The sequence below is a fragment of the Penicillium lagena genome (genome assembly GCF_028827675.1).
Source record: "Penicillium lagena strain IBT 129212 chromosome Unknown utg000001l_segment0_segment0, whole genome shotgun sequence".
Classification (NCBI taxonomy): Eukaryota; Fungi; Ascomycota; class Eurotiomycetes; order Eurotiales; family Aspergillaceae; genus Penicillium; species Penicillium lagena.
Window position 1 is genome coordinate 5572304 of NW_026623222.1, and position 25421 is coordinate 5597724.

Below are 25421 nucleotides of genomic sequence, written 5' to 3' on the forward strand. Positions count from 1 at the left end.
CGCTCAGAAAATATTACGGTCGATGTAAGGCCACTCTCCTTCGCATGACGTCATCTCAGTCTCTAGATCCCCGAGTCGTCTTGCGTGTATATCGCGCTCTTGTAGTATACCTTCCAGTCCTCACACATTGTTTCAAATTCCTTTGATACTAGCTCCACCAGTTTGTGTATTTCTGACTGCCGCTCCACAAATTGAAGTGCCAAACTTTGACTCGAATGCCAGGCTAAGTGGCAGTGCATGAGCCAGGAGCTGGGACTGTTAGCTTTCTGGGATGCATAGTGGAACACGATTCTTGCATACCCTGAATTGTCATTTTCAAATGCGATGGCAAGATACCCAGAACGTAATAGAACGCGAAGTGAATATTAGGAGATGAAGTAGTGGGGATAAGCTTAGAAATGTTCTCATATTGCCGCAAGATGATACTTTTTTCTCGCCTTAGTTTGTCTAAAGCGCTATAAGAGAGGAGTTTTTTCTAAGTTCGCAGAGATCGCCCTAAACCCCGCGTGGACATGTGCTCGCACTCGGAGGAGGCGATTGATCTAATTATGAATGTCACCACCTTGCTTGTACAGACCCGACCCCACTGAGAGACTGTGGCCACGCATTCTTGTTAAATCCCACTAAGTCGTCGGAAAGCGACATTTGAAACGATCCATCCACCACCAAAAATTCCTTCTCCACTCAGTGGCTTCCCATCACCACCTGCCAGATTACTCAAAAACTTCCCCAAATCCTTAGTAGGCGATGTCTGACTGGACATAGTGCTGCGGATAGCAGGCCCGAGAACATTACGGAGCAACTTTTTCGAAAAAGTCTGCTGATCCGGTCGTTGCAGCACATGCTCCAAAACTCTTGCATCAAGATGAGCGTCAACAAATGCCGGCCTAACGGAGTATGGCCTGAGACTAGGGAACTTATGGGATAGGTCGATCAGAGTGGATTCGCATTGGCCTTTGATGCCGCCGAACAAAGGTGTGAACCGGCCTGGTTCCTGGGTCGCCTGGGTTTTAAGTTAGCTACCGGTGGTCCATACCAAGATTTATAGGGCTTGAGAATCATTACCCCTTCACCAGATACGTAAACAAAATTGAAGGAATCAGATAGCCCCGAGAAGGCCTTCGCAGCGGCCAGGGGATAGTCAAGGGTGATTTTCACATATTCTCTGTTCAGATGTCAGGGCATGATCCATGTTTGCTGTCGATAAATGAAAGGTCAGGAACAATCAAACATACTCTTTCGATACCTGTGTTTGAGATATGCCTTGGGCCCAAATACAACCATTGGTGCCCTTGAGCTTCTCTAGCAAGTCGGCAGGGTATTGACTAAAGTCATCGTGCCTAATGATGGTAACATTGGGTCGATTCTCTGCCATCGGAACAGGGCTTCTACTAAGAATGAACAGGTGTGGGGCTTGTTCCTCAGGTAACGAGAGAATATGCGATAGTACGGCCGACCCAACCAGGCCTGTTGCTCCTGTCAATATGAGAGGCATTTCCTCAAAAGGTTCACGCCCTGGTTGCTGAGGGAGAAGAAACAAAATAATCAGCAAAGATGGGATGCGAATAAAAACGATTGAGGATATTGAATTGTATTCGTGGCTCTCATTTAGTTTCATCCGGAATTTGTCTTTTATCTTATATCCGCCGTTAAGGCCACCGTTAAGGCCGCGGGGGGTCATTGTGCTGACACATGCTAGCCATATTTAGTTAGTGTGGCGGGTATCTATCAGCCAATGAATAAGTTGGTCGATGTTCAGTCTATCCTGCAGCTTTTCGAACAGTGTTGCAAAAGCGTATGGCCATATACTGCCATTTTTTTCGTGGTAAGATTCCGGGAAAAGGCGACGCACTAAGCAAGAAACCAAATAGTATCAACGATCAAGAGAGCTCACGAGGTCCGCTCGGAAAATTATTGCCGACATATCTAGCATATATTGGCTTTGTTTTCCATTCTAAATTCACATAATTTTTTCCCATGGCTTTACATTTTGCTTGGCATTCTCATGCCTCCATCCAGCCGGAGCACAACGCCATTAAGCATGATATTCTCTATGCTCTGGATAACCAACTGGGCAAACTCATGGGGCTGTCCTGGTCTCACTATTCATAATCAGTAACTATCAATATTTCGACGGGATGAGATAATCCTACATGGGAATTCCATGACCCTAGTCAAGCTTGCGCGAACCTTGTCAGACATCACTGAGGTCATCCTTGAATCAAAAAGACTAGGTGCAATTGTGACAACTCGGATGCCATATCGAGCGAGATCTCTTGTCAAAGGCAGGGTGAGAGATGCGATGGCACCCTTGGAGGCGCTGTATGCAACTAAAGCATATTGTCAATATTTCCTGGGAAACTCGAGAGAGGAGAAGTACCCTGTCCAGGTTGGCCGTCAAATGCAGCTGACGACGCTACCATGATGACGATACCACGTTCACCGTCCTCCCCTACTGGTGTAGTCTTGGCCATGTGAGGAAGACACTGACGAACGAGATCGATAGTCCCTCGGACGTTCACATTCATGACAAATTCGAAATCGTCAAGGCTAAAGGGGTTTCCATTGCGGTCGAGAATCTAGACATGGGATCAATCTCAAGTTTCCTATTCAATCGGTTGGGAGTATTTGAAAACACACCTTTGCTGGAGAAGAAACACCTGCACCTGCGATGACGCCTCCAATTTCTTTGCCAGTTTCTTTGGACCAGGCTAGAGTCCCTTTAACAGCAGCGGCAATGCTTTCCGTCTCTAGGACATCGGTCTCAAAGAACTTGGACTTTCCGTGTCCGATCTCTTTCACGAGTTCCTCAGCAAGTTCTGCATTCATGTCCAGAATGGCGACATAGCCACCACGGCGACATATGTCCTGTGCACATGCTCGGCCGAGGCCGGAAGCTCTGCAAAGAGATGCATCAGTCAGCCTTTGCAGTTCACGTTGGATAGGCTAGCACATACCCTCCAGATATGACAAATGTTCTGCCCTCGACCTTCATGCTGAGTTGAAGAAGTAATATATTGACGGAGGAAATCGACAGCAGCTTTCGAAAGCAATCAGATTGTCGGTAGCCCTTAACCGAGGCCCGGAGCGCCTGATCCACATTTCTGTACCGACCTTGGTTAGCGTCCGTCCTTTGGGCTTCAAGCTAGTCACGTGGTCGTGGAGAGGACATATTGTCTTCTACCCCATCATGAACTGCTTCATATACCCCGTCCGTGTCGTGCAGGTGTTGCGAATGATACAATTGATTGATAGCTATCATACGACTAGTAGCTAGAGTGATGATTTGAGTGCCTGAGGTGTCAGAAGTGCTTGCCGCCCCGGATAGATCGACCTTCTCGCTTTTTGGGAGATCACTTCGTCAATACAACTACTTAAGTAACTAAGTCACTCACTTCACTCATTTCTCTCTTACATTTGCGCTCATGGGCCTCGATTACTAACCCACAATGCATTTCCTGAAGACCAAAGTATGGGCTTAGAACTGAATAGCAGGTGAAGATCTATGAAATACTAGCAGAGTAATAAAAGGGATCTCGAGAAGGTAAGCTAAGAACTGTAGTCGGTGTCCGGCTGACACGGCCAAGAATTAAGAAGGGAAAATGGAAAAGAGATATTTTCAGCGGAGAATTGACGACAAGCATTCCCGGCCCGGTTTTTAGATATTCTTCTGTCACTTGACGGAACACAGCTCGCAACCCCATCACTTGGCACCGGCGAAACCCCTGATCGCCGGCTGGTAAAGCCCTAGGGCCGTAGGGGTCTACGCCACCCCATTTGTGCAGGCTTCCCCGCTTTCCGGGTATTCTGTCGGCAAACCCGGGGTTTGTCTCTCTGATGATATGCGGTGTGGAGCGATAAGAACTGTTGCAGTGCCTGATAAAGACCGCCACACCCGTATTTTTTAAGGGTCACTGCGCCCGTGTTTGCTAGGGACAGTTACGCGACTACGTTTCTTTTTAGTGGTTAAGCTAATTCTATTTTCTCTACGAAAGTAGTGAAGGATGGCCGCGTCCGACATCACAGACGCCGCTCCGCAGGTGCAGGTCGCCGACAAACACAATGACAAGGTCATTCGAGTCCAAAATCAGGATGAGCTGCGTTTGGCGCAGATGGGTCAGTAAATCACTTACTTTGCGGGTTGGATCTAATCTGCGAATAGGCCACAAGCAAGAACTCGTGCGACACTTCTCCGTTTGGAGCTTGATCGGCCTAGCGGCCAATTGTACGATCTCCTGGACAGGTGAGTTCAATCATGTTTGACTGAAGTCATGTTCGTTTTTGACTAAGGGATAGGTCTTGGTCTTGGATTGATAACAGAAGTCAATGCCGGCGGCCCTGGTGCGGGTATGACCAAATCCAGTTCTTCGCGCATGTCCATACCCAATTTGACTCTCTCCCAGTTATCTACGGCTTCATATTGGTGTTTATTCTCCAGTCATTTCTTGGTGCGTCTCTGGCAGAGTTTGTGTCTGCATATCCGACCGAGGGGGGAATGTACCATTGGATTGCGGCCATCGCACCGAAACGATACAACAGTATTCTGAGTTTTGCGACTGGATGGTCTACGGTTTTTGGGTGTAGGTTTCCCATAAATGGAGAAAAGAGGGATGGTTTCTGACTGGCTACAGGGATCTTTACTACCGCATCCACGAACCTGATCTACGCCACTACGCTGATGGCTCTGATCGCCCTATACCATGATGATCTGGTGCTCAAGCCGTGGATGACATTTGTGGCCTACCAAATCCTGAATATCTTCACTTCAGGAATTGTCATGTTTGGAAATCGGTTGATTCCGGCTATCAACAAGTTTTCGTGTACGTGAGCTTTATCCTATGCGTTCCGCATTGACTAATGAAGCTACAGTGGTCTATCTGCAGCTGGCATGGTTTATCACCATGGTCACTGTGGCTGCAATGGCCCCCGCTCATAACGACAGCGAGTTTGTATTTCGAACCTGGATGAATAAGACGGGATGGGAGAATAATGCGATCTGTTTCATCACGGGCCTGGTGAATCCACTTTATTCGCTAGGTGGGTTGGATGGGATTTCAGTATGGCTTTCTTTTTTTCTTGGAATCAGGATTTTTGCTGATTGAATCTAGCACATCACTGAGGAGATGCCCAATGTAAGCTGTCATTCACGGTTATCACGACCTTTACTAATACTTTACAGCCCGGAAGAAATGCGCCTTTAGGCCTTGGTATGCTAGAGCTATTTCCACGTCCTTTTGAGCAGCGCTGACAAAGTCTTAGCAATCACCCTCTCGATTGCATTTGTAACCGGAATAACCTATCTGATCAGTCTAATGTTTTCCACTCAAAACTATGGCAAACTCGCCACCACAAGCACCGGGCTACCGCTCGCCGAGCTTTTCTACCAAGCCACTTCAACTCGAGGGGGTGCATTTGGATTAGTCTTTATGATCTGGGTTGCTCTTGGTCCCTGCGTCATTGGTTCACAGCTAAGTCAGTGACCTGGTCTTTGGCTACGGTTCTTTCTGACTGAGATAGGTACCGGACGAGTATTCTGGGCTTTTGCGCGAGATGATGGTCTTCCGCTGTCCAACGTGTAAGTTGACATTCACGCTTCAATGATTCTGCGAGCATAGAATTGACTTTCCCACAGTTGGAAGCGTGTTAACAAGCGGTTCGGCACTCCGTTTAACGCTCAGCTTTGCGTTGACGTGATCGTCGCTCTTCTGGGATGCATCTACCTAGGATCAAGCACCGCGTTCAATGCAATGATGAGCTCTGCAGTGTACGTGTTGACCACTTTAGAATTGGTAAATATGTATAGTCACTGACATCAGACCAGAACAATCAACAACATCGCATATCTGGTCCCAATTCTGACCAACGTCCTTTTGCTCCGGAAAACCATGCATCGGGGGCCCTTCTTCATGGGCTTCAAGCCTGGAATGCTCGTGAACACGATTTCCGCCGCATGGTTGGTTTTTGCTATTGTTTTCTTCTCATTCCCATACTACAAGCCGGTCACAGCGTCAAATATGAACTATACGTGCGCTGTCGTCGGTGGGTTTTTGCTCATCGAACTGTCGTGGTGGCTTATTGCTGGCAAGAAATACTCGAAGACTGTACAACGAGCCCGAGAGGAAGAGCAGGACTCGTCGGTGATTGTTGACGGGAAGGATACGGCATGAATCTGCAAATATTATCATGAATGGAGTAGAATTATGGTTTGATGATCCATCACGTACGTACATGTAGTGGAGAGGGGTGTATGGACAGACATCTTTCGAAACACATCATCCCCGCCATCGATCATCCACCTGTCTGAGATAAGGGTATTTCACGACCCACTCATCATGCACTGGGTAGATGGCAATACCGCGCCGCCGGGCAGCCTCATAGAGATCCTCACAGGCCTCCCGCGCCTCACAGAGAGCTTCCTCCGGTGCTCTGACCTCCTCCTTTTTAACCCAGTCACTCTCACCTGGCTGATAGTATAGATCAAGAACAAACCCGAGGTTCTCCAAATTGGGAAGGAAGTCCTTTGACTCAAAAGCCTCCACCCATTCCCTCCACTGCTCGGACCTACACAGCGACACGGGACCGCGGAAAGACAGCGAGGTCAGGTTCGGTGGAAGGTAGTCGTATAGTGTAGGCAAATAGGATGGATCCTTGAAGACTTCTCCCACTGTTAATCGCAGTGTCTTCAAGTTGCTCAGTTGGGGCGGGAACTGGCGAAACATCCTCTCGTCAAGATAACGAAAGTCGAGACCACTTGTCGAACGCAAGTTCAGCGTGTGCAGATTGGTCACCAAATGGGGCAGTGCCATTATCATCCTCGAGAACGTATCCAGTGCGTCATTTTCCAGGATTTCCAGAGTGTGCAGGTGAATAGGTTCAGACGGAGGCATATTCTCCGGTTCCACTGTAGCATCTGGGTTCGAGTACTTGTTGTTCATCCACTCATTCACCAGTTCCGGAATCGAGACAATGCTGATCTTTCTCTCTTCGGGTGTGCCTTCCTTGACAGCGAAGAATTGCTGTTCTTTTTCTCCGTGCGCAATTGCTTCCTCGTTCATGCGTACCAGCTCCTTGCTTGTGGGACCTTCAAAGCGAAGGCCATGAGTCAGGTACATGATCAAGTGGGAGATTCGACCCTGCCGCACCCACGAGCTTTCGATGATTTCACCGCAAGCAGAACTTAGCAGCAATCGTTGAAGCGGCCAATGTAGAGGCATGTGTTTATCATTGAGTTCTTCGTTGATCCCTGCGTCCATTTCGAGATTGTTAATTTTGGAAAAGTGTTTCCCAAGCAACGCCCATTCTGTGTTAGATAGAGTGTCGTTGTAAATCTTTAGAGTGGTGACATCTGCAGGGATAGACTGGAGTTGGGATTGTAAGGCACTCTGGTGATCATCTTTTGATTCCTCGTGAGGACCCTGGACATTGACTACGAAGGGAGGTGATTGGGCCGTATTAGTGGATGCGGCCGCAGCCGTTTTGGCGGCAACGTAGCGATGGGGGCTGCTTCTGAGGAGAACAGAGGATATCGTGGATGAACAACGCTAGTCCAGGTTAACTGTGTTTAGCTCTTCGGGTTAATTCGGGCATACCATCTGGGCACTAGCTGTCGGGGGGATCAGATGTGGGGGATCGACGGATGTTTGGAGGGTTGGACATCAGATGCAGGGGTAACGCGCTGACTAACCTGGTCCTGAATGAAAGAACATGAGACTGGATATTAGTTGATGCGAAGTACTGGCCGTTGGCGAAGAAGGCGCGCGCGCTCGACACCTTGATCCAGCGCCCCCGTAGTGGCTGGGCACTTGTCCGGGTCAACACAGAACGTGGTGTCGCCGCTGTACCACATAGTTCTTTGTATGGTAAACTGGATGCCCCCCTGTGCCACAAGTTGCCCGACCACCTTCGCTTTCCTAGCCCTCCCAAAGCTTCTCAAATTATCGATTTTTGCTACTTTTTCCAAAACAGGGGCTTCGATTGCGGCGGCCGAATGTTCACCGCCTCACTAGCGTTGTCTAGAGGCAATGTCCATCCTAGCGACCGCGCGATGCCTCGCTCCTAGGTCGATTTGGAAGCCTACAAGGGGGATATCATCTCGCTCTTCGTGTAGAGGACCACCGTACGATATCTGCTCCACCTTGCGCTCGAATTATGGTATCGCGCACTGTCAGACCGCAGTCCTGCCATATACCCACTTTCCGAACTAGCGTCTTGGCGGTGGGGCTCCGAATTAACTGAAGAAGTTTAAATTGGTGCAGCTGGTTTTGCCCTTGGCTCTATTTGAGTGTTCAACCGTCACCTGGGGGTTTATCGAGTCCGATCAAGGAAAGGGCTGCATTGGACAGGATCAGAAAAGATTAATCTCCCCGCGAAGATCGGGCGCGTATGCCTGAATAAGAACGTGGCAATTCCACCGACACAAGCTACATAGCTGGGCCGGGATGACCCACTGCGGTGGAGGAGCTGCAAACTACATACATCACGCAGCCAGAGGTCTTATTAATATCTCCTCCGGTCTGCGAATAATACCATTCATTCAGACAGCGGTCCCATGATGGATAAGGTCATAGTCTATATTGGCGGGTCTTGACGCAAACGGTATGTCATCGCAGAGAGTTTGCCGCGATCCAAAAGATGACTTAACCCGTGTCGACCATCTTCCTTCTTTCTATTCTTCTTTGTCATGCTTTGGTCGGCGGACGAGGGGCCGGCTCTAGATCGACCATCGCCATCAGGCGACAAGGTTCTCCGTCCGGCTAGAATCCCGGGCTACCCAAGACGTAAAGGCGATCAAGCATTTCGATCGCCAGGCAGCCATGATATGACCGAAGCTTAATTGTAACTTAGTTCCGTGTCACCGTCGATCGTAAGGCATCCGCATTTCCATGGAAGACATCGGTCGCAACCACTCAGAGCAGCCACAACGGTAGTCATGCAAACGAAAACGACGGTCCCGCTGGGTGTGGCAGACCAGGCGGCAAGCTTATTTTGGCAGGCACGGCTGCGTCATGCCATATTGGGCTCGTGCTGCGCTCAAGGCCTGGACCGTGACCTTGACAATCCTCGTCCATACCTCTTGACATTCTCTCCCTCGTTCCCCTCCAGCGGTTCACCGGCGTTTTACCATGCTCGCCTCAGACCCGGATGCATATCCCTCGACGAGAGATCTGTCAGTCGCAGCGACAGACAAGAAGAAGAAGCGACCACCGCGTGGCCGGAAAGCCACGAGTATGCCCAACGTCCGAGCAAAGCCGAAGAAAGCATTGCTCCTCGACGAACTGGGTGATGTCCTGGTAGAGCAGCTCTACGCCCATCCGAAGCTGGCTGAGCCTCTCAATGCCCCCGTCGCTGCGGTTGATCACTTACGCAGCACTCTCGCTGCCATCATCACGGCCCCATCAAGTGCTAGCTCGGGCAGCAGCAGCAGTCGTACGCTGGCCGCATCCGACGGCACGCCACCCACCAGCGTGGACAGTCGCCCTTCCCAGGAGTCTCCGGCCGCAGTACCGATCCAGATCATCACCACAGCAGCCCCCAGTGGGGAGAATCTTCGCAGCAAGACCAAGCGCCGACGACATGCGGATGTATTCAGTCTGGACGACTTCTCCACGGTGGCCACCATCGAGCACCTGACGGCGCAGTACGGTCGAGTGGCGCATATGGGCATCCTCGACCGCAGCTATCGGTTCTTCGTCAACAAGGCGCGAACGGCTGCTCTGTCTTTCAAAGTGCACAATTGGGTGGCCGTCGTGGGCGGCGATCCGCTGTGTGATACTGATGCTATTCCAGATCTAATGGAGGAGTTTGCAGCGTACCGCCACCGGCATCGTTGGGGCATCGCATTCATGGGCGTCAGCGACTCCTTCGTTCGAAGTTATGCCCATCCACAGGGCTGGACAACCATCCGCTTCGGCACCCAGCGTGCATTGAATCCACAAACGAACGATGTTTTGCTCGAACGTGGCGGGAAGCGGATCACAGTGCAGAACCGACAGTTACTGCATCCGCACAAGGGCGGAATCACACTGGGAGTCTACTCACCCGCAACGCACGGTGCCGACACCGAGCTGCAAAGCGCTCTATTCGCTGTCTACGACGCCTGGCGCTCTGAGCGCAACCGCTCCGCTATTCCGCAGGCTTTCATTACGGTGTACGAACTGTTCGCACTGCCCAGCCTCATGACTTTCGTCTATACCCGGGGCCCCGACGGCCATGTCAATGGATTCGCCGCTCTCCGCCGACTGGCCGCTGGCGGTTATCACATCGATCCGTGCATCGCCGCGCCCGGTAGCCCCAAGGGTATCAGCGACTTGCTCCTCATCGCCGCCATGGCTCTCCTCCACCGCACCGGTGTCTCGTATCTGGGCTTCGGCTTCGAGCCCCTGAACGCTCTCGATCCAGCCGAGATCATCGGTATGCCTCGTGCATTCAATCATCTCACCTGCGACATATATGACCATGCGTTTCTTCGTCTTCCCATCCACGGCAAGAAGGCCTACCACGATCGATTCCGCCCTGATCCACCCCAGGACTCGGGTCTCCACGTTGTTTTTCCTCGAGGCGTTCCCGGCCCATTTCATTTACTCGCCATGGCTCATATGTGCAATATCAGTCTGCGCAAGGTCGTATGGGCTGATGTCCGAGACTTGCTTGTGAAAGATAGTCGCAAGTCTTCGCAGAAGCCTGTAACCGATGCGAGTAAGGCTGTTATTACTAGGGAGGCATGACCTGAAGTTGGTTTGTAATGTAGGCGATTTGGGTTGATGTGCCAGCGGAAGGGTTGGGAACAGGAAAGCAAAGGGCACATCTGGTAGAAGTAGTGGGGTTGTGGTGGTTTTTATCCTCTCTCTCGTTTCTTTTGGTTGCAGTAGCAACGGTGCAAGTGGTCTGTGTCATAGGCAAGGCGTTCTCTTCATGGCTCAAACGGCGTTGGTTACCTTGATTCCCACTTTATCTGTATCGTTTTTCAGTCCGTCCGTCTTTCCTACTTCTCACTGGAGTCATTCGAGAGGATGAGTTCATTTCTCTATCTGCTAGGAATAAGCTGTACGGTATCAATTTTGGATTTCTTGAGGGGTTTGAGAGAAACAGTATTTGCATAAGGCACTGCCAGATGTAGTCAGCATTAGGTGACCATTTCCAAAGACCAGAATAATTATTGATCAAGTTGCTACGAGGTAGTATATACATTGTCTTGCTCAGAGGACTAGATGCAATGGGTGATAATCCTAAGAGACACGACCGAAGAGAAAGTCTTTGACAATAGGTGAGCCTGAGAACTCCGGGTTCAGAAGGACACAACTGTAAAACTGTATCAGTCAAGCGATAACAGAATTGTTGCGCAATCACCACTTACTTCAAGAAATATTGTAGACCGACGCGCCGATTCTCAAGAAACTTGGGGCGGAATTTGTCTGCATGCAGTCCATATTAGTGGGAAGCACGGAATGTAAACTTCGATAGCGCATACAGATTACGCTCTTAGGCGGCAGAGCGGGAAGAGCACTTTTGGCGTGCGGAAAAGAAGATTCTAGCCGCTGGCGCAGGTCGTCGAATTCAGAGTATCTGGTTGCTGTGTAAGTATATCCGTAGTAGAACACTAAATAGAAACGTACCTCATCCGAACAACGATTGGGCCTCCCTAGACCAAATCAAAGCAGGTTAATCCAGGAACCCCGAAAATGACACCGTCAAACTCACATCTAGTGTTTGTATAGTGCAATTCCACACCACATACGAACCGATCCCCGTCATACCCTGCACAACGACATGGTCATCGATAGAGACACTCCGTGCCCACAGTCCGCGAGTAGTCTCCGAGTCCGGGTCTGCCGTGTGATCCTCCAACGTGATGAGTGTGGACCGCGCCAATGAGGTCTGCGATGCACGGGAGACATTGCGCTCATGACGGCGCCAGTAGGGCGGCACTACGCCGGAGGGCGGGCGTGACTTTGTGGAAGAGGCAGGGCTTTGGGATAACGGGGGTAGGGCTGCTCCATGTGCAATGGTGTTGGTGATGTCGGTTGGTACATTGTCATCGGCTTCTGCGGAAAATCCTTGGGTTTCCTGTTGATGTTGTTGGAGCTCCGAAGGTGGGGAGAGCGGCGGGTGCGGTCGAGGTGCCGGACCGGCCTCCTCAGTCGCTGGCTCCATCCATCAGACGGTTGAGGCGGAACGCACGGGATGTGAGATTGTTTCCGCTGTGCTGAAGTTAGCTCGCTGGTGGGGTCTGTCAGTCCTTGATTGGTAATTATAGACACAGGTGGTACAAGCTTTCTGGGAGATAGGGAAACGACGCAAGGATTGGCCCTGCGGTGCGATAACGCCGGGCCGGATTGGGTGGGGTCAGGATGTGTTACAGGGATGCACTGACCTTGCGAGATGGAAGTGGATTCCGGGATAGTGAGTCGACAATGGGCGTGGCGACAGGTCCAAAGTGTAGAAAATCAAGGGATTCGGAGGGAAAGTAAGACACGGGGGAGGGTCACGAGGCCCGTTAGTAAGCCCCACATGGCCACCATCTGTTGGATTCAGTATTGCATGGAGGAATGAACACAATATGGAAGAATATCATGTAGAAACTGAAGTCATCGACATGCTTCTTTTTCGAGGTAAGTACCTATTCTGGGTAGACATCTTATATGACCTCTCACATATCTCTATGCCATGGCCCTGTCTGCCGAACCCTAATCATGCCAAGCTCTGGGGCCATCCCCAAAACACCAATCGGCTGAGACAACTGAGACATATCTCCATTCTTCCATAGTACAATCTACTTTCGATGACATTCTCCTTCTCAGATTGTAGTCATGGCCAGCCGAGACAACAAACAAGCGGGTATCCACCCTAGGATGGGTGGCAATGGACAACATCCGGTAGAATGACTGGTACCGAGATCCCCAGATGGACACATCCAGCAAAGGAATGTGGTAGCCAATAGTAATGTCCATGCCTCGCTTGGTGCAGTTTGTGTACAGGCTAGTGTATAGATAGCGAGCGGAGGTGCTGCGACATTTAGGAATGCCGTGTTTATGCCCTTTTTTTTTCTTTCTTTCTTTTTTACCATCGTCTGTCTGCGGCCCACTTCTCTCTCCCCCTTTACTATCCCACTTTCGTTCCCAAATCACTCGTTTCTTTTGCCTGTTTGCCTATTCCTTCTCACAACCCTGGGAATTCCTTGTAAGTTATTTCCTTCTTTTTTTTGCCTGTTTCTATTTTCAGTTGGCTCCTCCCCCTTCATTCCGTCCAGATCACCAGATCGTGGCTAGAATCCACTCGAGGAAACAAAACTTCTGACACTTCCAGACCTTCTAGCACTTCTCTCTTTCGAATCATCAACTTATCTTGATCGTCACAATGCTGTCGCAGCTCTTGCTCGTTCTTGTTTCTGCCACGACGCTGGTGTGCGGCCAGTGGGCCGTCACCATCGTCCCTAGCACGGTCCCTCTGTCCACCCGACGTGAGTATTCAAGTTCCTCCAAGGGAACTCAATACTAACAAGTTCCTTTCAGAGTCCTGGTGCTCCTCCCAAACCTCATCGTGCCCACTTCTCTGCCTGCAAATGCCCGGCGTCTCGTCAGCTCCGCTGGCCAACAACTGCTCTGCTGTAAGCCAATCCATAAATATGCTTTATACACTTATCTAAACGAATATCTCCAGCAAACTCTCTCCTACTCCTGCATCTGCAGCAACAACCTCTCCCCCAACGCATCGCAGTACTCCGAGACGATTCCCTACTTCGTCTGCACCGAGCATAACAACCAGTGCGTGGATGCCTGCGCCTCCGGTGACTCCACCTGCCAGTCCGACTGCCGGACTCAGAACCCGTGTGGTGCGCAGAATCCAACTCGTGTCAACGTCACTACTACTACTACTGCCACAACCCATGCTACTAGCGCCTCCTCGGCCTTCGTGACCAATACCTTGGTGGGCAGTGCTACTGGTGCTGCGCCCAAGCTGGTTTCAGTGGAGATGGGCCATGTTTATGGGCTTTGTGTTTTGGTTGCTGGATTTATTGCTGGATTTGCGGCTCTTTTGTGAGGTGACTTGAGGTGATAGTTTCCTTGAAGGAGGTGGTGGTTTAATTTGGTCATCCTATCTTTTTCTTTTTTCGTGATTTACATCTGCGCTGCATCAGCATGGAGCATTCTTCTTCTACATAATAGCAACAATGAGAGCGTTTAATAATGGTTTATGTTTCTGACATTACACTCAAGTGCTGTATGCAATATCTGATGAGAAGCTCATAAACTACACTTAATGAATGCTCCGACAGCTATCCACATTACATCTTCGCTCTCAACTTCGTACTATCCATGCGCTGTCCTTCATCGTCTTGTTCTGCAACCTCCAAGACCGGGAACTTCTCCGGCATGATACGACGAGGCGTCGACCCGGGCACCACCGAATATTTTGAGAAATCAGTCACGCCACAATTCTCTCGAAGAAAGTCCTCGTCTGTGTCTAGCAGACCATTCACCTTGGCTGGAGGTGCACGGAGCATGCCCAGGATAGCGTCGGAGAAAATCGTCTAGAGAAATTGTAAGCAGATGAGAGACCATTGTCAGCACATAACCTACCGGCTTTCTTAGATCCTTCTTGTGAGAAGGATCCGAGGCTCTGTTATGTTCTGTTGCGGCCGACTCAATCGACTGATAGATACAGTCAGCCTTAGCTTCAAATAGTTTTTGTAAATCAACCACATACCGATGCAGGCCAGATACTCGTCGCAGCCATCTCACTGTGACCCTGACGCACAAAATCCATAGCGAGACCCTTGACTAGAACACTCATTCCAACCTTGCCTATAGTCCCATTCAGTCAGCTTTATCACAATCAAATAAATCAAGCCCAGCCTTACCCATTGCATACGCCGTCTTTCCCCGGAAGAACCGTGAATAAATCGGTGGCGAGACAACCACAATCCTTCCCTTCCACCCATTCTTCTGAAACTGCGGTAAAGCCGCCTGAATAGTCGCATACAATCCCTCGGGATTAACTTGCTGCATCAGTTTAAATCGCTTGAGTGGCGTATTCTCTACAGACGACCACCAGATCGCCCCGGAGTTGTAAACCAGAACATCCAGTTTCCCGAAAGTCCGCACCGTTTCGTCGACTGCGTGCTGGATCTGCGCCGCGTCGCGCACATCCACGGCGACGCAGGCGGCGCGTCCGCCGGCTTCGTGGATCTCCCGCGCTACCGTGTTAATGGTTGACTGCGAGGAATTAGGATCCGGTGGGAATGGATTGGTCTTGTATGCATCTGAGGTGGTTTTTGCGGCCAGCATTACTGGGTAAGATGTTAGGATTGTTGATAGAAAGTGGCTCGCTGCTTCATACCAGCATAGCCATTCTTGGCTAGATCAATGGCGACTTGGCGACCGATGCCGCGAGATGCGCCGATGATAAGAGCAGTAGGTTGGTCGCTCATTATTGCCGTGAAGATGTGAACAAGTTATCTGGGGAGTGGTGATGTATTGGAGGGGAAGGAGAGTGACCGGTTTGCGGCTTTAATATATGTATTCCGGAATGAGAGATAATTAGTGATCAATTAATTATTCGGTAGGTCATCAGAATAATAATCCGGGGAGAGCGGAAGATTATCAAGTTCGGTATGTCGTCGATTGCATTTCGTGATTATTCACGCTTCCGCCGAGGCATGAACATTCCGGCCTCGGCGATGATCTGCTGCCATGACTAAGCCATATTGAGCTCCAACAAACTCACTAATTTGCCTCTAGAACATGCCTTCTTCTGAAGATAGGTATTAGCCCATTAGCGATACATTATTGATTTCGCCGATATTCGTAAATCTCTCCTGCCGGTCCATGGTGGCGGGCGGTGAAATGGGCGGTGTAGTACTGCCCGTCCACTTCATTACCTCTGATGTCGCGGCTCGTTGTCTCTTAAACAACAACACCACCATTTCCTCCCTCTTCCTGGACCTCGACCTCACCAACTTCCCCTCAAAGATCGGTCTCTTTCTTGATACCTCACCTGATTTGCAAAGTTATCGTGTCTCCGGAGCCGGTGTTCGTTTCCGGCGGGTATTGGCGAGATGGACACCACATTGCCCGATGCCTTTGCTCCCCCGCAATCAAGTTCCTCTGCTGCACAGGGAAATGGAGTCGCTGAGGATATCATGAACGCCAATGGAGCTGCTCCCTTCGTCAAAGTGGATGGTGTGTTGTTCTCGTTCCCCCTGCGGGGGCTTTGCCAGAGCTGACAAGTTGATCTCGATAGATCCCCCAAAGTTTGATCTAGAGTCATACATCGCAAATTACACTGGTCAGTTGACGGATTTTGCCACATCTCTTTGCTACGTCCCTTCTTTTTAACATACATCCAGGCCGAACCCGATTTGATCGTCTCTATCTTATTGGCACCTGCTCCACCTTGCTATCCACCGACGCGCTCAAAGCCGCGGTTGCTGAAGCTAAGTCCGGGAAAGATGTTGTTCGTTACGAAAAAGCAGTCCGTGCCCTGTCGGAAGTGGCTCCGAATGAACCTGACGCCAAGCTGGACTTGGCGTGGGTGAAGGACACTCAGCGACGGGTAAGGGCCGAAGGCGATCGGCTGGAACTCGAGCTGCGAGGGTACAAGAACAACTTGATCAAGGAGAGCATACGGGTAGGAGGCACCTTTTTTTAAGCTTTCGGAATTTTTTTAATGTCATACAGATGGGCAACGAGGAACTAGGAACTCACTACCACCAGACAGGAGATTCCGTCTCAGCGTCGAAAGCGTACTCCCGCATGAGGGACTACTGCACGACACCAAACCATATAGCCTCTATGCTGTTCAAACTGATCAGTGTGGCGGTTGAGCGTGGGGAGTGGCTGAGTGTACAGTCCAATGTGCACCGACTGCGCAACGCTCAATCCAAGCCGGAAGACCAAGCCAGGAATCAGCCCAAGATTTCTGCCGCTCTTAGTCTGGCACAGATGCACTCCGGATCATTCCTCGAGGCTGCGAACAGCTTCTTATTGACCGACCCGTCCCTGGGCGACACCTATAACGAAACCATCACCCCGAACGACATTGCTGTCTACGGTGGCTTATGCGCGCTAGCTTCCATGGACCGAGTTGAACTTCAACGTCGCGTGCTGGAAAACAATTCCTTCCGCAACTTCCTTGAATTGGAGCCGCACATTCGCCGTGCGATCAGTTTCTTTTGCAACTCTAAATTTCGGCCCTGTCTTGATATCCTCGATGCGTACCGGGCTGATTACCTTCTCGACCTCCATCTTCAGCGCCATGTCAGCGCTCTGTACTCCCGCATCCGCACCAAGTCTATTGAGCAGTATCTAATCCCCTTCAGCCGCGTGACTCTCGAGTCTATGGCGAACGTCTTTGCTCCCGAGGTTGTCGGCGGAGAAGCTCGACCAACTAGCGCGACCTCACCTTTTGTGCAGGAACTTATCCATCTCATCAAGGATGGCGTGCTGGATGCTCGAATCGATCTGGAGAAAGGGGTTCTGGTCTCGAACCAGACTGATCTGCGAACAGAGCTGCAGCGAAACACGCTCGAGAGCCTGCGCAGCTTTAATGAAAAGGCTCACATGCGGATCCTGCGCACCAGTGTCCTTCACGCGGGTCTCGAGGTCCGTTCCCATGACAGAAAGGAAGGTCCATCATTAGCAAAGGGACTGGCAGGGAGACACTCCCGCGGCGCCGGAATGCTTGGTTAGGAGTCTATGAGAAGAACCCGCGCCTCATGATCTGTAAATGAGGAAACGAGACGATAATGCCCTGAATTGCTGCAAATGAACATTTTCAGAGATGAATACATGACTCAGTAGAAAAATCCAACTTTATTGCTGCATAAATAGCTTTTTCCGCCTGATAGGCTATCTCATACTGGAAGCAAATCCACTGCAAACCCATATCGTTCTGGTCCAACTGCTTTGCAAGTTAATAAACCCTCTATTATAATGACATCAAAGCAAGATGAGATATTGCACCGATTGCACACCCCCGGCAAATTCTCAATATGACCGCCGAACCAATCCAACCCCCGAGCCTACTGCTGCACGAAATGCTACACAATCAGCCAGGTTGAGCAGCAGTGCTACATTCATAGCTCTGCGTCGTACAAAGTCCTCATCTTATGTCATTTCCAATTCCCTTTGAGTGCTGCGCAGAATCTGGAAGCTGTGGAAAAGGAACATGCTTGGAAGCACGGAAGGAGAGGCGGCTAGGTTTACGGCAAGGTGAGTTGCTGCATAACCGTTCCATTGATCTCTAATCTTGTATAGATATGAGAGAAAAGTATTTACCTGTTAGATATGTGGAAAGAGTCCCTGGAAGTGTACTGTCCACCGTCAACTGTCTACTTTTTTGGGGATTGCCCTGCTCTTCATTCTGACTGGACCCAAACCAACCCTATCTACCCTTTCCCTTCCAGTCTAATAATGACCGCGTGGGTAATTTGATTTGAATCCATTTTACTCGCCAGCTCCGCCGATCATGTTCGGCATTCGCTTGTTGCTGCTACTGTTGTTGAACAAACCAACCCTAACGACCATCCTGTGAGACGCGCATGCGATAAGTTAAGTTCGTCCCCCATGAACCACTCGCGGAACGTTTTTGGTCTCTCCATCAGCTGCCTTTATTGACTTTTCGTGCCTACCTGGCATCCTATCTTTTGTGGCCTTGCGCGAGCCTCGAACAAAATGGGCTCCTCACATTCTTCGCCTTCGGACTCTACTCCCGAGAAAGATGGATGTGTGAGCAAGGTTATGGAGTCAGGGCCGCTTTTGCAATCGCAAGATATTTCAGCCTCGACTTCACCGTCCAAGTCCTTTTTTCGTGTTGAAGATGTTCCGCCAGATGCAATGGACTTGCAACCTTCGCCGCTCCAGTTACATTCTCCACTCGAGGTTTCGCCACCAAAGTCGATTTTGGTCCTGGATGATACTCCAGAAATTACAGCTTACTCGCCATCTTCGGCTTTTATTGCGGAGCGGGCAGTTGAGAATGGTTATGTGAAGCCGGAAACTTTGGAATTGCCGCCACCACCTTTGCCAGAGCCAGACTCACACACCATTCTCGATGGACAGGAGGAATCCGGAGTCAATATATCAATACCGCCACCGGAAGATGCACTATCGGAAGAAATATCAGAAGAGAATGATTCTGAGAGAAAGAGTCCGGGACCACCATCACCGCAGCCAGATTCGATGCCAGATGCGAAAGGCACAGAGCATCATATCCCGCAACAAGCGCCTGCACCCCAACCCTTACCACCCATTCTAACGCCAGTGTCAGCCTTGCTACCTGATTATTCTACGCAAGAAGACACAACAGCACCGACCGATACGCCACCAGCACCTGTGGAGCAGCCAGTTGCGGAAGACGTTGGAGATGGATCCTCCACCATCTCTACAAACAACGAACACGAAGACAGAGAGTCTATCTTCGATGAGGACTACCACTCTGACACCTCCAACTATACCGCATCCTTACTGTCGGATGTCAAGAACTATGCGTACGAGAATGGACGGCGCTACCATTCATATCGAGAAGGCCACTATGTCCTCCCCAACGACGAGCAAGAGCAAGACCGACAGGACTTGCTCCACCACGTCCGCAACCTGGTCCTAAACGGCGCACTCTTCTGCGCACCACTTGGCGAGCACGTCCAACGAGTACTAGACATTGGCACCGGCACAGGGATCTGGGCGATTGACTTTGCAGACAGCTTCCCCAGCGCCGAAGTAATCGGGACGGATCTGAGCCCCATCCAGCCGTCTTGGGTACCACCCAATCTCCGGTTCCTGGTGGATGACGCCGAATCACAGTGGCTCTTCAGCGCAACCCGGCCTTTCGATTTCATCCATGCTCGCGATCTAGGCGGCGCCATCGCCGACTGGCCGCGGCTGCTGCGGCAGGCCCGCGAACACCTGCGGCCTGGGGGCTGGGTGGAATTGCAGGAGTTTGAGGTGACGCTCAAATCTGACGACGAGTCGATGCGTCTCGCGCCGACGTTGTGCGAGTTCCTTGGCAGGCTGCATCAGGCCAGCGAGGCGTTCCACCGGCCCATGAATATTGCCGAGGGGCACCGGCAGCGGCTGATCGAGGCCGGTTTTGAAGAGGTCAGAGACGAGATGTACAAGGTGCGACCTGCCGAGATTGGTATCTGTTTGTCCCCTGCGCTGACAGAGAGTTCCCTAGGTCCCTAGTAGTGGTTGGTCGAGCGACCCTGTACAGAAGCAGATTGGCCGGTACAACCTGTGTTCGCTGCTGATGGCTGTAGAGAGCTATTCCCTGGCACTGTTTACGCGGGTGCTGGGCTGGTCGAATATCGAGACGCAGGTGTTCCTAGCGGGTGTGCGTAGAGACCTGAAGAACCCGGACGTGCACACGTACTGCAACTTGCATGTTGTATACGGCCGGAGGCCGTTGGGAGACGGACTGGCTGGGTGAAACCAACTGTTGGCGACATGTGTCAATAAAAGATATTTCCATTTCGGCCAGCAGCTCGTCTGTGCCACCGCATGTACCCGCGCTCTTTCCTTTTCCTCATTCTCGCCGGTGCAACTTCGGCTCTGTCTTAGCTCGGCGCACAATCAATCCAGCTCACTGGCCCTTGAGCGATACAAGGAAGAGCGTAGTCAAGAACGAGCAGACAGAGTGTCTGAATGGGCCCCAAAGCAGTAGATATGATGGACAGAGACAACAGTGCCCTCGGGTCCATCTCCCCTTCCTTCAATTTCATGATGCTCCTGTCCTGGGTAACCTCGAGCAGCCTGTTCTGGAGTGTGCCTGCCGGAGTCCTGGTAAGTCGCATCCGTACGCCCTCGTTTGTAGCAGCTGCAGGACCCGACATGTACTTCCTACCACTCGGCGTCTAGAACTGCCCTAACCGAAGCTGCCAGGTGCTGTTCGGGGTGTATAGCATCGTCTACCAGCTCTGTTGGTCGTCTCTGAGGCGCTTTCCCGGTCCCAAGCTGTGGGCCATTTCCCGCATTCCTTCGCAGCTCTCGGTCCTGCGCGGTCATACTCACCTGGACGTGACCGCCCTCCATCACCGGTACGGCCCCGTCGTACGCATCAGCCCTAACGAACTCGCCTTCAACACCACGCAGGCATTCCGCGATATCTACGGTGCTCGTCCTGGCGGCTGCTTTGCCAAGGACCGCAGCCACTACTTGCCTCCCGCCAATGGAGTCGACCACCTCGTCTGTGCGGTCGACAATGCTGTACATGCTCGCCAGCGGCGACTATTGGCACACGCCTTCTCGGAACGGGCCTTGAGAGACCAAGAGAGTCTGGTTGTGGGATATGTCGACACGCTGATCAACAAGCTGCGAAATGAGATCACCAAGCAAGACTCTCCCCACCTGGATATCAAGAATTGGATGAATTACACCACGTTCGACATCACGGGCGACTTGATGTTTGGGGAGTCCTTTGACTGCCTGAAGGACAGCCAGCTGCACCCGTGGATCAAACTGATCTTCAGCTCCATCAAGGCCCTCTCCATCAATGGAGTTGTGCATCAATTCCCCCTGCTCAGTGCTCTGCTCGACGCCCTCGTCCCGCACGAAGTCAAGCGCAAGGCCCAGGAACACTTCAACCTCGCCGCCCAAAAGGTCGACTGGCGCTTGGCAACAAACATGGCTCGCACGGATTTCATGTCTGCAATTCTGCAAAATGGATTAAGTGAGACCAATGGTCAGTATCGAGACGGCGAGCGAATTATGAGCAGGGCCGAGATCCATTCCAACGCTTTTATGTCCGTCCTCTTCCTTTCCTTTCCTTTCCTTTCCTTTCCTTTCCTTTCCTTTCCTTTCCTTTCCTTTCCTTTCCTTTCCTCTTCTTCAGGCCTGCTGACCTATTTCACTGCCATTAGTCTCATCGTGGCCGGCAGCGAAACAGCCGCAACCCTCCTAACAGGCTGCATCTACTACCTCTCGGCGAATCCAGCTGTCATGAGCCGGCTCGTCACTGAGATCCGCTCCGCCTTCGCCAAGGACTCAGATATCTCGTTCCGCACCATCGCCAGCCTACCCTATCTAACAGCCGTCATCGAAGAGTCGCTGCGGTTGTACCCACCGTTCGTGACGAGCCTAGCACGTATTGTTCCTGCAGGCGGAGCGATGATCGATGACCACTTCGTGCCAGAGGGTGTATGCACAGCTCCAGCCGTATATAAAGACCTGATTTCTAACTCTTTTGTTTCCGATTCGGAATTGTAGACCATCGTCGCCTGCCACCATTACGCCTCGTACCACTCCTCGTCCAACTTCACCTTCCCTAACGACTTTATCCCCGAGCGATGGCTGGGCATTGATGCACGATTCAACAACGACAAAAAGGATGTCCTACAACCTTTCAGCTTGGGGCCCAGAAACTGTCTGGGGAAAAAGTAGGTTATTCTTGCTTGGCACTTTTTTTTTGGCTTTCTGCAAGTATCATGACTGATTCATTACCTCCATGTTAACTGTGTGTGTAGCCTGGCATACTGCGAAATCCGCCTGATCCTCTGCAAACTGCTGTACCACTTCAACCTGGCCCTGTGCCCGGAAAGCGCCAATTGGACAGATCAGAAAGTGTATTTCCTTTGGGACAAGCCCGCTCTCCTTGTGACACTCACAGACCGTCTTGCCGGCAAGGAAAAGCATCAATCGAATGCCGAGCAGTAGCTGGTCTACCTAAAAGCTGGGAGGGGGATAGTCTAGTTACTCGGGTGGGACAATGGGCTTGTTTATTCCCTTCCTCCAGGAGACAAGCCAACGAAAACTGTTATGATGCTTCTTCCTACTTAGATGCTTCTTCCTACTTACTGAAGGGCCATGACTGGTCTGTTTGTTCCGTCGTCTTGTGCGTGGCGCCGGCTGGGCATTACGAAGCTCCTTGTACACGGAGTTGCGGGTTAGTGGGGAGGGCTTGGTCTATTTGTTAGGCGTGCCGAGGCTGCAAGGTATCAGAAATAGAGTGTTTTCGGTTTAGCGATGGTGGCTACCCAAGCCAGGTCATTGTGGCAGAAACAGGAACATTCATGGCCCCATTAGTCTGCTACAAGGCAAGCCCGATCGGCATAGTTCGTCAATACGCCATGCTTCAACAAGAGAAGTCAATCGTACAATCTTGGATCGAATTAAACTAAACAACCTCGCTCTCGTGACAGTAATTCGTACAGGAAGCAAAGGTATCATAGAGAGAAACAGAAATGGTAAACGCGGGGAATGGTATGAGATAAGACCCAGCGCAGGGGGAGAGGCATAAGAGAAACGATGGGAAGAAGGGCAATCAATAGAGGCATCGGAACTCATTCATACAAGCAGAGATGTAGGTAGACGCAATCAACCGCCGCCCAATATTTTTTTTTTTTTTGGTTTCTTCCAAATTCATCGGGTATCGATACACATTGTTTTGCTCGTGGTCGGTCGAATCGGCCGTGCATTGTCATACAGTAGAAGGGGGAGTAATAACATAAAGAGATGGTGGATATCATTGAGAAGTTTACTCGCCGTTCATCGACCAGCTAGGCTGGTTATGGTTGTTGCGCTGGTCGTGGTTGTTGCGCGAATAAGCAGGCTTGGAGGGCTGGGGCGACACATCATACGATTCCCAGTTCGCCTCCATCATCTTCACGGCCTTCTTGCGGTCCTCGGGAACAGGGTAGTTCTCCGAAGCGCCGGTCGTGCTCGGGGGCGGCGAGTCATCGGTCATCTCGTACTGCGCGCCAAAGTCCTTCCGGCGGCTCTGGGTGTTGGCCACGTTGGACAGGGGCTGCTGGCGTGTAATCTCCTTCTCGGTGGGCACGGCCTCACCGTTCTCATCCCATAGACGGTTCTCGTACAGCTTCTGGCCGCGGTTCTGGTAGGCGGTGATGATGCGGCCCGAGTCATCTCCCCGATTGTCGTCGGTCATTTCGAAGTGAATATCAGCGTCACGACGGGGCTGAGGGACAGCGGGCTTGCGTGGCGGCGCCTCGGTGCCCTCATCCTCATCACTCCAGCCGAAATTGCGGACTTCCTGGGAGTGGGGAGCGCGCGTGGCGGACTTCTCAGGGGTTGTGAAGTCACTGAAATCCCACTGCGACTGGTGACGCGACTTGCCAGATCGGGAGGTTGCCTTCCCCTGGTTCTCAACGGGCTCACCGCCAATATCGAAGTGGCTGTACTTGCGGGGGTCGCTCTTGTACATCGCACGTTTCTCGCCCGGATTGCGCTCGTCAGGCATCACGTCCTCATCGCCCCAGATCCGGTTGGGGTTCGAACGACCCGCACCGGCCTTGGGAGCAGCCGACCTGGTTGGCGAGTCGGGGACACTGGGCTCATCATCACCGACGAACAGCTCGCCGTATGCACGTGCAGCAGGCCTCGCAGCCGAAGGAGCGTAGGGGCGCATTGGCTCACGGGACTCGGCTTCCTTGTTCGGCGACAGCATGTCAAACAGGGACTCTTGAGCGTACGGGTCTCGGGTTATCCGCTTATTGGGGGAGGAAGGTCTGGCAGCCTCCGGAGCATCCCTTTGGGCAGAAGCGGGTCGCGCGGCCGCGGCAGGGGCAGACTCGTTCTGTTGCTCCCGTGCCACATCCGCCTTGCTGGGGGACAAGAGATCGAACAGAGAATCAGCCGCATATGGATCCTTGATGTGTCTCTTCTGTGGGGAGGCCGGTCGACGCGGCAGGTCGCTAGTCTTGCCCCCGTGCGACGGCGGCGCAGCCGACTTGGCAGTATCAGCAGCCTTGATGTAACGGATCTGGTCCTTCGCATCACGAATGGGCCAGGTACGACCCCGCGCCCCGATCACCTCGACCTGTTTGAGCAGGGAGCCCTGGTCCCAGTAAATGCGGACCTGCTGAATCTCATTCTCGGAATTGAAGTTGACAATGTGGACCTGCAGACGTTTGTTAGCGTTGCGCGTCGGAGAATAATTTCTTTTGTTTACTTACCGTGGGGAACGTGACGACGCGATCGACGATGAAATTATCGTCGATCGAGGGGAGCCAGGCCCCGCCGCCCTCCAGGAATCGGACAGTGGTTTCGATATCCAAACACAAGGAGCGGGTGCCCTCGACGACGCTGAGGACGTTCTCGGACGTCTTCTTGGCAATGCTGGCTTGTCGCGACAGGTGAGCGATGACGGCATCTGGCTGGTCGAACTGGGTGGTGGAGGTCACGTAGATGAGCGAGATGTCGGCCGCCAGCGAGGCCGACCGAGGGCTTGCCAGGAATCGCTGGTAAACGTCCTGAAGATAGGTCATGGTGCTGACCGCGGGGGGGTGGGGATGAAAGCAGGGGAAGTCAGACGTGGTGGGAGACAAGAGGAGAGTGAGGGAATAATAATAATGTGGAGGGGGAGGGTTTGTTGTTTCCAGTCAGGGGCAGGAACGCGGTAGTTAGCGCGGAGGGGAATGACGAACTACAGAACACACGCCGGTGTTTCACCACGACCGTTAAGGGCACCCG

General features: G+C 51.7%; 11 protein-coding genes across 11 annotated transcripts; 6 read left to right on the top strand and 5 right to left on the bottom strand.

Moving 5' to 3' along the window:
- Nucleotides 1-613: 613 nt before the first annotated feature.
- N7510_002459 (uncharacterized protein) lies at nucleotides 614-2995 on the bottom strand (the record flags this gene model as incomplete). Its single annotated transcript, XM_056974386.1, has 7 exons — nucleotides 614-1003; nucleotides 1066-1165; nucleotides 1236-1695; nucleotides 2154-2330; nucleotides 2381-2579; nucleotides 2641-2899; nucleotides 2958-2995. 7 exons carry the CDS (start codon nucleotides 2993-2995, stop codon nucleotides 614-616), a joined length of 1623 nt encoding a protein of 540 aa, XP_056839503.1.
- A 1009-nt stretch (nucleotides 2996-4004) lies between these two features.
- On the top strand, nucleotides 4005-6167 carry N7510_002460 (uncharacterized protein; the record flags this gene model as incomplete). The annotated part of the gene is made up of 12 exons (XM_056974387.1): nucleotides 4005-4116; nucleotides 4163-4243; nucleotides 4297-4347; nucleotides 4404-4580; nucleotides 4632-4820; nucleotides 4870-5057; nucleotides 5109-5132; nucleotides 5180-5207; nucleotides 5260-5472; nucleotides 5518-5575; nucleotides 5633-5764; nucleotides 5822-6167. 12 exons carry the CDS (start codon nucleotides 4005-4007, stop codon nucleotides 6165-6167), a joined length of 1599 nt encoding a protein of 532 aa, XP_056839504.1.
- A 105-nt stretch (nucleotides 6168-6272) lies between these two features.
- On the bottom strand, nucleotides 6273-7592 carry N7510_002461 (uncharacterized protein; the record flags this gene model as incomplete). The annotated part of the gene is made up of 2 exons (XM_056974388.1): nucleotides 6273-7541; nucleotides 7590-7592. 2 exons carry the CDS (start codon nucleotides 7590-7592, stop codon nucleotides 6273-6275), a joined length of 1272 nt encoding a protein of 423 aa, XP_056839505.1.
- A 1530-nt stretch (nucleotides 7593-9122) lies between these two features.
- On the top strand, nucleotides 9123-10724 carry N7510_002462 (uncharacterized protein; the record flags this gene model as incomplete). The annotated part of the gene is made up of 1 exon (XM_056974389.1): nucleotides 9123-10724. The coding sequence occupies one exon, from the start codon at nucleotides 9123-9125 to the stop codon at nucleotides 10722-10724; it is 1602 nt and encodes a 533-aa protein (XP_056839506.1).
- Nucleotides 10725-11225: 501 nt separating this feature from the next.
- On the bottom strand, nucleotides 11226-12150 carry N7510_002463 (PX domain-containing protein YPT35; the record flags this gene model as incomplete). Its single annotated transcript, XM_056974390.1, has 5 exons — nucleotides 11226-11298; nucleotides 11354-11411; nucleotides 11468-11562; nucleotides 11613-11638; nucleotides 11698-12150. The coding sequence occupies 5 exons, from the start codon at nucleotides 12148-12150 to the stop codon at nucleotides 11226-11228; spliced, it is 705 nt and encodes a 234-aa protein (XP_056839507.1).
- Nucleotides 12151-13353: 1203 nt separating this feature from the next.
- Nucleotides 13354-14037, top strand: N7510_002464 (uncharacterized protein; the record flags this gene model as incomplete). The annotated part of the gene is made up of 3 exons (XM_056974391.1): nucleotides 13354-13456; nucleotides 13509-13603; nucleotides 13657-14037. 3 exons carry the CDS (start codon nucleotides 13354-13356, stop codon nucleotides 14035-14037), a joined length of 579 nt encoding a protein of 192 aa, XP_056839508.1.
- A 244-nt stretch (nucleotides 14038-14281) lies between these two features.
- N7510_002465 (uncharacterized protein) lies at nucleotides 14282-15427 on the bottom strand (the record flags this gene model as incomplete). The annotated part of the gene is made up of 5 exons (XM_056974392.1): nucleotides 14282-14527; nucleotides 14577-14648; nucleotides 14704-14801; nucleotides 14858-15286; nucleotides 15337-15427. The coding sequence occupies 5 exons, from the start codon at nucleotides 15425-15427 to the stop codon at nucleotides 14282-14284; spliced, it is 936 nt and encodes a 311-aa protein (XP_056839509.1).
- A 579-nt stretch (nucleotides 15428-16006) lies between these two features.
- N7510_002466 (COP9 signalosome complex subunit 1) lies at nucleotides 16007-17687 on the top strand (the record flags this gene model as incomplete). Its single annotated transcript, XM_056974393.1, has 4 exons — nucleotides 16007-16178; nucleotides 16240-16284; nucleotides 16346-16626; nucleotides 16677-17687. Coding segments are annotated over 4 exons (1509 nt in total), but the record flags the coding sequence as incomplete, so codon positions are not given.
- Nucleotides 17688-18671: 984 nt separating this feature from the next.
- On the top strand, nucleotides 18672-20180 carry N7510_002467 (class I SAM-dependent methyltransferase; the record flags this gene model as incomplete). The annotated part of the gene is made up of 1 exon (XM_056974394.1): nucleotides 18672-20180. One exon carries the CDS (start codon nucleotides 18672-18674, stop codon nucleotides 20178-20180), a length of 1509 nt encoding a protein of 502 aa, XP_056839511.1.
- A 537-nt stretch (nucleotides 20181-20717) lies between these two features.
- Nucleotides 20718-22199, top strand: N7510_002468 (cytochrome P450; the record flags this gene model as incomplete). The annotated part of the gene is made up of 2 exons (XM_056974395.1): nucleotides 20718-20771; nucleotides 20877-22199. The coding sequence occupies 2 exons, from the start codon at nucleotides 20718-20720 to the stop codon at nucleotides 22197-22199; spliced, it is 1377 nt and encodes a 458-aa protein (XP_056839512.1).
- Nucleotides 22200-23466: 1267 nt separating this feature from the next.
- N7510_002469 (uncharacterized protein) lies at nucleotides 23467-25216 on the bottom strand (the record flags this gene model as incomplete). Its single annotated transcript, XM_056974396.1, has 2 exons — nucleotides 23467-24849; nucleotides 24905-25216. The coding sequence occupies 2 exons, from the start codon at nucleotides 25214-25216 to the stop codon at nucleotides 23467-23469; spliced, it is 1695 nt and encodes a 564-aa protein (XP_056839513.1).
- Between the last annotated feature and the right edge of the window lie 205 nt (nucleotides 25217-25421).